Source organism: Podarcis pityusensis, assembly GCF_964106645.2.
Source record: "Podarcis pityusensis genome assembly, chromosome: 6".
Classification (NCBI taxonomy): Eukaryota; Metazoa; Chordata; class Lepidosauria; order Squamata; family Lacertidae; genus Podarcis; species Podarcis pityusensis.
This window is the reverse complement of record NC_138030.1, coordinates 40,095,043-40,107,186: the sequence shown is the minus strand read 5'-3', so window position 1 is coordinate 40,107,186 and position 12,144 is coordinate 40,095,043. Positions and strand designations below refer to the sequence as shown.

At 40.8% G+C, this 12,144-nt stretch overlaps 1 protein-coding gene across 2 annotated transcripts in view; it reads right to left on the bottom strand.

Annotated features, from left to right (window-relative positions):
• The window catches only part of SLC26A9 (solute carrier family 26 member 9), a 61,607-nt gene that overhangs the window by 6,321 nt on the left and 43,142 nt on the right, over positions 1–12,144 (bottom strand). For both annotated transcript variants that reach the window (XM_081009030.1, XM_081009029.1), the window contains 6 exons: positions 10,937–11,032; positions 8,193–8,299; positions 6,158–6,227; positions 4,869–4,961; positions 3,703–3,822; positions 1,425–1,721 (listed from right to left, as the gene is read on the bottom strand). In XM_081009030.1, the coding sequence (XP_080865156.1) occupies positions 1,425–1,721; positions 3,703–3,822; positions 4,869–4,961; positions 6,158–6,227; positions 8,193–8,299; positions 10,937–11,032 (783 nt within the window). The remainder of the gene's footprint in view (positions 1–1,424; positions 1,722–3,702; positions 3,823–4,868; positions 4,962–6,157; positions 6,228–8,192; positions 8,300–10,936; positions 11,033–12,144) is intronic.

Sequence of the window (12,144 nt, the reverse complement as noted above, 5' to 3'; positions counted from 1 at the left end):
GGAGACCAGGGGTGGGGGAGGGAAAGAGAGTACATTATTAGCTTTTACAACACGAAATCTGAGAGTCCATGAATTTAGGATGCACTACAAATTCAAGACATGGTACATTAGCATAATAACACTTCCAGTGTCGGGGGGGGGGGGGAGGACACCAAACAATATGTAGCACTGCATTTTCAAAAGTGCTTAGCTCAGGTGATACGGATGCAATGTGTAACCCTGGAACAGCAATGGGAATCACCAAGTGTTCAGGCTCAGTAAACAACGGCTGAGCTTTGAATAGTGCAGCAGAAGGAGATCTGTAGGAGGAGTGCAAGGGTCACAGTCTGTTTCTGGGAACTGACCTGTGTTCCTTGGATTCAGCATCTTGTTCTGATTGCTTATTTGGCAGCGCTTACAACTAGCTGAAACGAGCCTAATGCTACCCTGTGCCTGCCAGCTTTTCTTAAAAAGAAGACTATTGCAGCTCTTGTTATTAAAACTTAAGAGAGCTCAACGGGAAGTTTTAAAGAGAATGAATTCAGTAGGCAGTGCAGCGTCACAAAAATAAACCAGAAACAAGAGGAAAACTGCTGGGAAAGGTTGTGGAGCACTGGGTTGAACTTTACTGCATGTAATGCTTTGAAAGAAAATGTAATGAAAATGATATATAGATGGTATATGACCCCAGTCAAACTTGCAAAAATATACCACCTGTCTGATAATAAGTGTTGGAAATGTAAAGAGAGTGAAGGAACATTCTTCCACCTCTGGTGGACCTGCCCTAAAGTGAAGGCGTTCTGGGAAATGATTTATAATGAACTGAAAAAGGTATTTAAGTATACCTTCACAAAGAAACCAGAGGCCTTTCTTTTGGGTATTGTCGGCCAAGGGGTGGTAAAGAAGGACTTGACATTTTTTATGTACGCAACAACAGCAGCAAGGATACTTCTTGCAAAACACTGGAAAGCTCAAGATCTACCCACACTGGAAGAATGGCAGATGCAACTGATAGACTATATGGAACTGGCCGAGATGACCGGCAGAATCCGTGACCTGGGAGAGGAGAAGATGGAGGAGGACTGGAAGAAATTCAAGATTTATTTACAAAAATATTGTAATTTGAGTGAATGTTAAGCAGGATGCTAGATCATAAATAATTGAGCACCACTAAATTGGATGATTTAAGATAATAAGTGAGATTGAGAAAATATAAACTTTTTTTTGAGAATTACAAGATTATAAATATACAGATGGGACATAAGAATGCAAATAAGATAATAAACTGCTGGCAAAAAGTTACAACAATGAAAGTGGGAGCGGGAGATGTGAGGAAGTCCAAAGAAAATGTGAAATTATGTTAAGACATATGTTATATCGTTTATTGTATCTACTTCTATTTGAAACCCTAATAAATATTAAAAAAAAAAAAAAGGAAAACTGACCTTTCCCAAAGCTTTTGTGCCCATCAGGTCCACAAAGCAAACGCCGCTCATATCCAGGATAATTGTGTGGAAGTTGACAAATGGGGGCGCTGTGGTCATGGGGTCAATGTTTGATTCTGGGATAGCACTGCAGGTGCTGCTGCGATGACTGGCAATTGTTCCCTGTTCAGACTGCTTTTCAGATGGGTTGAAGTTAATGTAGGAGACGCTTTTACCATTTGCGGAGGTCTGGTTATTGTTGGTATCTGTCGGAGACATGCTTGCAAAATCCTTCTGGAGCTCTTGCAGAGACATAGTCTGTAGCAAAGGAAGGGGGACCACATTCAAGTTCATATTTATTCTAACTTATTTTCATTGCTGTTGATCTTATTTATTGTGAGTTGCTTTGGGTTGCATTGGCAAAGAAACAAACAAACCGTGACTAATGAATTTAATAAATAAATAAAATCTTTGTTTCATATGTTATATGTTGATTATATACGCATAGACTCATAGAATTGTAGAGTTGGAAGGGTCCCTGAGAATTATCTAGCAGCTGTCCCATATGGGGGTCGAACCTGCGACATGCATGCGTGCTTATTATGCACATACATCACATTTCTACCATGGTTGGTATCTGAAGTGGTTAGCAAAATATCAGAAAATGCCATTAAAACAAAACAAAACCAGCCGTCAAATACATTAATACAGTACAAACTTTTATATGATATCATTTAAATATTGGCTTAAAATACTGAAAAAGGCTCTCCAGAGAGTCAGAGTACTCTCCTGAATAAGGTGAGACTGAGGGATTTCAGCATTAATCATAAGCAGCAGTGCTAGCTGTTGGTTGTTTATCTACTAATTCTTTTTGTAAAAAGCTTTGAGGGTTGTTGGTGGTTGTTGTTGTTGTTTTTTACAATCAAGTGGTATATAAATTTTATGAAATAAACTAAATAATTCCAATGAAAGACAGTAATAGATTATAAAAAAAATACAAGTGGCGCATGAAGGGCAAAGGAAGGAATGGCCCAACAATTCCCAATTTTAGCAAGTTCATACATTTTCTTCACATTTTTCACTGTAGAATTCAGTAGCTTGCACTGGATTTGCAATAAATAACTGATGAATATTCTTTGCCTTATAATGATAAAGCTAATAGGAAAAAATCCAGTCTGGTCCAACATTTATTGGACCAGTTTGGCCCAATTTTACAACAACAACAACAACAATTTGCATGCTAGTACCATTATCCAGTCCCTGGTCTAACCTGCAGCTTCCTGTGGTCTATAGGTGCATGCATTGTAAGGCAGGCTTGTTTGTTTCCATACACTCTGTGTTTGTGGCAAAATCAACTTGCAAACATCTTCTTGCTAATCAAGTAATTCCTGTTTCATATGTGGCAATTAGCTGTGTATTTTTTTAAAAAAATCTTGTCCTTCCAGTTGGCAAGGAATTAGGCCAGAGTTTTCAAAACAGCAACACTTGGGATAAATAGCGATTTTTAAATTATGCATCTCATTTTCATTTAATTATGGGCAGGGCCACTGTATGGAAATTGGTGTGTGTGGTGGTGGTGTTGGGGAGATCAGTATTCCCTAAGTTCTGCCAGGTGAAGAAAGGAGTGTGGGGTTTTTTTCTTTTTCTTTTCCTACTGTGATAAGTTTTTGTTTTAAATCCCTCCCATTGACCATACTACACTTTGCATTATCTATTCTGACCAGCAACAGCTCTCCACAGTGACCCAAAGCAATTTACAAAAAATGTTACACTTGTTTTCAATATTTTTGGGAAAGGAATTTATTTCCCTTCCCCCTAGTTAGTGCATTAGTTGCAGTAGTGGGTGCAGAACAAAATGTGGTACATGAAAGTTACGGGCATCTATTGGATAGTGCCTATGAAGTCACACATGATGAATGACTTACCCACATCATTATGTGAACTTTTTTTTTTAAAAAAAAGTTTATTTAATTAAAAAAAAAATTATATGGAGGCTGAGTGCTCCTCCACTGTCCCAGTCAGGTTTAGGAGTGGCCATGAAGGCTGGTGAAATCTCTTTCCAAAGTGGCAAACAAATGCTACCCCATAATCTAGCAGCAACAACAGTTCTTTTTAGGCTGTTGATAGCCTCTTTCCACTGTTACAGCACACAGATCAACTTTTTTTTTTAAAGGCCAGAATAAGTAGGGTTCTCTTCCTGTCCCCAAGAAAGTTGCCTTCTATCACTCCAACAAGGTTAACCCCTTCATGTATCACACATAGAAAGGATCTCTCACAACTAGGAAAATTGCTAAATTACCTTGTTTTTCCTGAAGAGAGATTTTAGTTTGCTTGTTTTCTCTGATGTTGCCCTTGCCTTTTCTTGATTCTTCACATATTTTTTCCTCGCCAAGTAGACTTTGATGGGATCCACACCAGTCTGTTCAAATAAAAGACAGTAAACCAGGTTGTTCTCAACTCCTACGTGTAACAAACGGGCCGCCATGTTCAACGACCCTGTCCTGCAAGTGAAAGCCAGTTCCAGGACCCCCAGGGCTTTCCCCTCTCTCTACCCTTGAGCCCCACCCCAATTGGCGGAGTTGTGGTGGTGGTCCTGGAGACTCCCCAGGAGAGTGCGCAGGAGGAAGGAAAGGCAAGATCTTTGCATCAGGCAAGCAGAATGGAATGATCTCCTTAGTGGCATGTTGGATTCTACCCAGGGAATCCACAGTTCCTACCGTAAGTGGTGGAGCTGAAAAGCGAGAGGTGGACCCGCTTACATTTAAAAATGTGTCTTCCTAACTTGAGCAAGAGTTATATTCATTGGGAAGCAATGGGTAGGGCTGTGATATTGGCTTCAATCTGAGATTCAAACAAAATATTTCAGTGCAAGTGTGAGTACAGTACACTGGTTTGCCCAGTGACTGCTTCTGCCTCCTAAGATGTCGGTGGTGACAATGATACATACACTTATTTTAAAAATAAAATAACAAAATACAGAGAAAAGTGGGGAAACCACAATGAAATCTGAGAGGAAATCAACTGAGAGAGAGAGAGAGAAGCCTAGGGAAATAAATAATATATTTACTTGGTCCCGAAAAGGCATCAGAGTAGGTGCCAGACAAGCCTTTCGAAAAATTTCCCTACCAAGCTTATTCATCTCTCCACAACTTTTGGTGTTCCAGGCTTGTCACTGCAAGGTAGACTGAGCTCTGAAAACTGATGGTGCAGAAAGCCAAGTGGTATGACTTCTTGTTTTTTTATTTACTCATTTATTTACTCCCAACGTTTGTTAGTGAGCTAAGTGAGAGAACTAAACAGGTCCAATATACGCCTTTGTTTGCAAGACATTTACTGTTGCTTAGTGAGGAAAATCGTACATCGCGATGAAGAAATGGTTTTGGCATGAGGTAAATATCTGTTCCTGTAATGTGAAAAATGGTTAATCATCGCCTACACAATAGATTTTTATTTTTTATTTTTTACCTTGGCAATAACTTTCTCCCTGAATATCTCTGAATTAGCAAAGTAAAGAGGGGAGCAGTAGGTAACAATTTTAATTCCTTCAATTTCTCGGACCTGCAAAGAAAGAGAAAAGTTCTCAGGGTTCAAATGGTACTTGCAGTTCTTTGAGATGTTTAAAAGAAGGAAGAAGATTTAGTAAAGAACCCTTTTCTCATACTCATCTAAGGAGAAATGAATGCAGGCGGTAATGGCGACACTGTGGCAGCAGGCTCCCTCTCCAGATCTACACATTTTTGGTGGGTACGGTAAGTGCATCTCAGATGGGGGAGACCATTCAATCCAGCACAAGCTTTCACCTAAACATCTGGCTGGCAGAATCCTAGGCTATGTGTGCCCTGTTGCAGTACTCAATATGTAGCACCTGTTAACATGTGGATTCCCCTCAATTTGCTAGTCTGCTTCCTGAAAGTAGTGTCACTTTGGTAAGAGTTACTACTTTCCATTAACTCTTTCATCTCTGTTCTTGCTAGGGAACAGAAAATAGCGAGAAAGTACATTTTCCTAATCTTGCACACTTTTCACCCTTTGCAAAAGTTAAATTAAAGTGAAATTCCTTCCCAGATAGTACTGACTCTTCAATTTAGCCAAACAGGCTACAAAGTAGAGCCTTAGTGCAGATGTCAGCAAACTTTTCCAGCAAGGGGCTGGTCTACTGTCCCTCAGACCTTATGGGGGATGGACTATATTTTTTGGGGGGGGGGGGATGAATGAATTCCTATGCCCCACAAATAACCCAGAGATGCATTTTAAATAAAAGCACACATTCTACTCATGTAAAAACATGCTGATTCCCGGACCATCCGCGGGCCGGATTTAGAAGGTGACTGGGCTGGATCCAGCTCCCAGGCCTTAGTTTGCCTACCCATGCCTTAGTGATTAGGTTGCTGAGCCTGTTCCATGTGTTTGGCTTGCATAAGATTCCCTATGGCACAGAACATAATTGGACATTCATACTAGAGCCAGTGTCATACACATTCCTATTTACTCTGCAAGCAGTGAGCTCCCACTGCTGGTTTGGGAAGTGGTGCACAAACAATGTTAGCCATGGAAATGGTTACAAAAGAAAAGAGCAATGCTGCCAGTGAATTTCAAACTCTACTGAACAATAATGGCCAACTTTGGCCATCAATGCTATGAGGTAAATTTGCACAACAAATAGATGTTCAGACTCAAATCACATCTGATGAGAGAGCAAACATCTCACTTGTGTATTGATGGCAAAAACAGGACCCATTTTCTGACCCATTTACCTTGCTGTAGACTTTGGGATTTTTGTATATATCAGTAGCAGCTACAGGACCAATGACACAACCATTGCGACTGTGAAGAAAAATGGAAAGAAACAATTGTCAAAATACAGACAGCCTTTAAAAAATAATAATAATCAGTTTCACTGAAGTTCCTGTTAATACAGTTCAATGATGCAAGTGAAATAGAAAAGAAAGGATTGTGTGCTTAACTTCATTATAAGTCATTATATAGCTTTAGGTGCCAGGCAAAATTTTTCCTTTTTAACTACCTGTGGCTGTCACTGCTATGTTCCAAAACATCTGAAGGCAGCCCTGTTTAGGGAAGTTTTTAATGCTTAATGCTGTATTGTGTTTTTAATATTCGGTTGGGAGCCGCCCAGAGTGGCTGGGGAAACCCAGCCAGATGTGCAGGGTATATATGTATGTATGTATGTATGTATAAATAAATTAATAATAATAATAATAATAATTATTATTATTATTATTATTATTACTCCAGATCCATCCAAATTGGGGGAGAGATTATGAAACCAATCTACACTCTTCATCCCAATAAGAGAGATGTTGGGAGGGGAGAAAATCACTCTAGAAGTAGTGATGTCCACAGTTGGAGGAAATAAAATAAAAGGGGCAGGCTATTCTCCCTCACCACCATCCTAAATTGATGACAGAGGGTGTGAAGAAAGGAAGAGTGTGTCTTCTGGATCAATTGTGTCATATATACATTAAAAAGCTGATTGAGTTTCTTCTTTTTCCTGAATGTGTTTCACAATGTTCAAAAGAGCGGAAAACTGCTGTGTTGTGAACATGGTAGACATTTAAGTTTTCCACAGTTGATTTTTTTTTGTCATGAATGTGCCCCCATGTGGTGACAATTGGCAGCACACCAGGGAGCAGTCTTTCTGTGGCCTGAATTTGCAAGGCCGATATGGGCAAGAAAGTCTGGGGATTCCTTCTAGTCCTTACGGGAGAGACTGTCCGTCAACGATAACAGACAGCAGGGGTCCAAAACATTCTGGTTCTACATTCCTATCTACATTGCAGGCATGGGCGATACCAAGGCGAGTCCTGCAAGCATCTTCTGCAGTCTACACTCATGCAAGGTTATTCCTATGTGGGAAGCATTTCTGCAAAACACCCCCCCCCCTATTTTTCTGAGATGGTGAAAGACCTAATCTGGTGGACGCCTTAGTGGTATGAAAAGAGAAACCAAGAAAAGCAGAGGTCCTTGTGCTTAGTCCTTTCCTATCGTCTACCATGATGAAACAGTTGCATCCAAAGATGCTCCCTGAATATAAAGCATTTCTTCCAACTGGTGCTAACGGGGATGGGAGGGAGTTGACTTGGGACTGTGAAGGAGTGGAGGCAGGGGAGGGAAGCCTTTCACAATTTGTTCCTGCCCTAGTCCCAGTTGGCATTGACCCTGCTGTTCACAAGGAAAGGAAAATGCTCCCTGATGCCAACAAGAGCTTTCCTCCCATCGTGAATAGAGGTGGGGTATGTGTGGTTCAAATCAGGATCCCAGCAGGGTCAATGGGTTAAAGATTCACTTGGAAATGCCACATTCTTAATCCGTTTTAGTTCTCCCCACCAGCTATTTGGTTGTGGTTCTTTTTAAATTAACTGCACAACTACATGATCTGGTTTCACCTTGACTTTCTCTCTGGGTCAAGCTACCACAGGAAATATCAGCATAGTCTAGCATCACATTTATCTCTTATACTGAGAGTTTAGTGAGTAATAAGTGGGAGTTCCCTTGTATCTATAATGGATTTGAGAGGAGGATACGTGCCACAGGTGTTTTTAAGCCTGACGTAAATACTTTCATATTTATACCAGCCTTGGAATATATTTATGGGAATGGCAGATTAGCTAGCAGTTATCTGAAACTGACATCATTGTTTACTAACAGGGACTGGTGCTTTCATGTTCCACGTGCTGGGAGTAGCACCTGCCTTTGAAATTTTGACCCAAATGATGGAAAATGTCCCTCCTTGGGCATTTCTATCACAGGCCACACCAGGAAAATACTTACAACTGGGTATGGAAAACCACCACAAGGATGGAAAAACCCACTCCCACAGCGAGTCCAAAGGGCAAGCCCAGGAAGAAAGCTGACAGGAAGCTCACCACCCAGACCACCTGTGGAAAGACATAAAACACAGCCGGTCACTTCCTTGCACTGAGAATGGGGAGGGGAATGGGGATACTTGGATGAAGTGGACGGGCCTGGGATTTTAAATATATCTGCAAAGCTAAGGTTGGGATATTGCAGGCCGGAGTTAAGTTGTTGCCTCCTTAGACACTTCCATTCAAGTGAATGTGGACGAATTTGCTTTGCTCAACTCAAATTGCCATTAAGACACTTGTTTTATTGTTGCCTATTAAATTTCTTGTTCTGTTTGGAAAAAACTGAGGATCTCAGCTAAGATACTGGAGTATCTACAGCAAGCATTGGGCCAAGGTGGACAATTATATATCTGATTCAGTAGTTTCCCATACAGTTCTTCCGAGAGTGTTTAAACTGGTGCAGTTTTGGAGAAGTGGTTGTGTGTTGACTTTTTGCCAGCACATATCTGCTGGTTCTACACCAGTTCGACCAATCGAGCACAATTGTTTGTCTGACTCTATTCCTAAGGTCTGTTTGCTTAGGTGCTGTGCAAAGCACCCTCTGCCCCAAGGCCCCTGCTTTTCCTATGTCGTCTCTTCTGCCATACTGGGGCAGGGAAAACAAGATGCAGCCTAGATTATCTTGCAGGGGTTGCTATTAGTTGAATATTTGATCTGACATCCCCACCCCAATATGTTTATTGAGCACTCAGACTTGCTTCAGCATGTACTCCTATACACATTTACCTGGGAGTAAGCCCTATTGAACTCCATGGGGTTTACTACTGAAAAGAAATGATTTATTGATAAAATTTATATTCCTCCTTTTTGTATACAGTTTACTCAAGGGTATGTGGCTGTGAAGTTGTTCCAAACTAACTACTTGTGCAGGTGCGTCACTGAGTCAGGTGTTTTGCCCAGCATATTTCAAGACTGAATTCAAGTCCATTGTTGTGTAATTCCATATTCTGAACTTCAAAGCAGTATCTCCCTTGGCTTCTATTTGAACAGCATTTTAAGAAAACTGTTGATGTCTATGACTGAACGATTTGGATTATTCTTTTCACTGATAAAGCAGTTTCTGGAGAACACACATTGGCACAATTTACACTAATTTAGTTTACTGTTGTAAATCTTGTTCAAATAAAATATCCAACAACCAAACCTTTATAAAGCTCATTTGCTTTTTGCATGGTACACATGCCAGTAAATTTTACATCAGCTAATGCCTGGAACCCTTATCTCTTTTTTTGTGAAGGACTTTTCTTCCCTGGAGGGCCATTATCTAAGAGTTTCAAGGCACAGTTTCTAGATATTGGATTGCGCCAACAAAGGAAGCTCCTTTGTACTAGGCTGAACTAGACTAAAAGGTCCAGTCATGACCGACTCTGGGGTTGCGGCGCTCATCCCGCTTTATTGGCCGAGGGAGCCAGAGTAGAGCTTCCGGGTCATGTGGCCAGCATGACTAAGCCGCTTATGGCGAACCAGAGCAGCGCACGGAAACGCCGTTTACCTTCCTGCCAGAGCGGTACCTATTTATCTACTTGCACTTGGACGTGCTTTCGAACTGCTAGGTTGGCAGGAGCAGGGACCGAGCAACAGGAGCTCACCCCGTTGCGGGGATTCGAACCGCTGACCTTCTGATCGGCAAGTCCTAGGCTCTGTGGTTTAACCCACAGCGCCACCCTGAACTAGACTAGACCAGTATTAATTGTTAAGAGATTTTCAGGGTCTCTTTCGCATGTCAGAGATTGAGCTTGAGTCATTTTGCATGGGAATCATATGTTCCCCTCCACCAGTATTATTAGTGTTGGCAACAGGCTCTAAAAGGCAGCTTGCATCATAGCAATAGACTTTGGCTGTGCTCTTCCATCAAAATAAATCACGTTGTGAAATCACGGGTTATGAAGCTGAGTGCTTTCAAACTAGCCATAGTTAAGATTAACGAAACCATAGTTAAATCTAGGACTCAAATGTAATGCAAATCTGCAGTTAATTAGAAAACAGAAACAAAAGCTTCCATAATGGTTGCATTATAAAGGGAGGAAGCAGTACACACGTCCAAGGTTCATTCCCATCATGATAAACAGTGGCATCCAACTGTAGCCTTGGTCATGTTAGCTCAGGTCTGTATATTGCATACACTAACCATCTGAACTTTTAGTTCAGAAGTTATGTTTATTGGGCTCTGTTCATAAACATTCATTTACAATATATTCCTATGTATTCATAAACTCCAGCAAGAAAATGTAATTATATGCCAAGGAAATAGAAATCTTGTTATCAGAATAAATATGCAATATGACTTATTCAAAGGTGACTCCTGCATTGTTTTATTTGGAATTTAACACTTGGAGTTCTTATGGAATATTTGTTTATCATTGAGAGACATGACTGAAATATATCTCCATGGCTATGCTGGCTAGATTCTTGCCTTTAGAAAAAAAAAAGCACCTGATATTCTTAGCAATCCAGATTTTATTAGGAACCTCCAAGGGGATTTTATTGCATGTGGAAATGCAAAAGCCAATAACCCCTGGTTTCATGTTCTCATTGAATACTCTAGGCTTCATGCTGGTGGTGCTTAACAAAAGAGTGACTTAACCCATACCAAACAATAGGTTCGGACTCCCCTCTTCTCTCACAAGGCATTTAAAATGGGGCACTCACACAGTCCAGCTTGCTTTTTTTCCAGAGGTAGTAAGGATCAGTCAATTGCTTGAGAGAATTCTTCAGGTTCACAGCTATCAAGGCTCCCAACACAGCCTGCAATAAAGATCACACAACATAGATATAGATAACAAACAGATAACTAAAAGATAACTAAATAGATAACAAAAAGCCTCAATAATATAACATCCTTTTGCTGCCCCAGTATGATTCCTGTTTCTGCCACAATGGCTACATTTGCTTGATAGGAGTATGCTGTAAGTCAGATATTACTGCACATTACCAAAAAATCATTAATGTGCTATATAGTGGTTGTCCTTTTCCAACACAATGCCTGCCCAAGTAGGCCCAAACTGTCTTGAAGATAAATTCCTACTAGAACTAGGTCACAGGCAAAAGGAACTATTAGCACATTCCTATACAGTGGTACTTTGGTTTACAAACTTCATCCGTTCCGGAAGTCTATTTTTAAACCAAAACAATTCTTAAACCGAGGCGTGCTTTCCCTAATGAGGTCTTCCGCTACCGGTGCCCTTCCACCATTTGGCTTCCATTCGTAAACCGAGGTACAGTTCGCAAACCGGAACACTACTTCCAGTTTTGCGGAGTTGGTAAACAGGACTGTCCATAAACCAAGGTACCACTGTATATGTTTAGTCAGAAGTAAGTCTGTTTTCAATAGTACTTGCTCCCAGGAAAGCATGCATAGGAATGTAGCCTCAGTGGCAAAATTGTGCAGCTTCATAAGAAGTGAGTTCTGCCACTTGTCTGGTTCCTGTCATCATGTTCCCTTTCTTTGCCAGTTGTAACTGAAACAGTGTCCACAACAGTGCAAATGTGCTCACATGACAAAAAAAAGGGGGGGAGGTTGTGACCACTGAGTTAGAGTAACTTTCTGCCAAGTACTCTGAATTTAGCCAGTCATTTCCTTCCATCTGAAATCAAAATGGCACCACACTGGAATTTGTTTGACCAAGCCTGTTACAGAAAGGTGTCCCTTAGTTAAAGATGGGGGAACTTAAGACACCAAGCATACAGACATTTCTCATTTATACTGGTTTTATACCAGTTTAACTGTCTACTTCTCCCAAAGAATCCTGCGGTTTGTAAATTGGTGGAGGTATATGCAATTCTCTGATCCTAAGATCACCTCAGAAAATACAATTTCCGGGGTTCTCTGGGGAAAGGGAATGACTATTAAGCCAGTA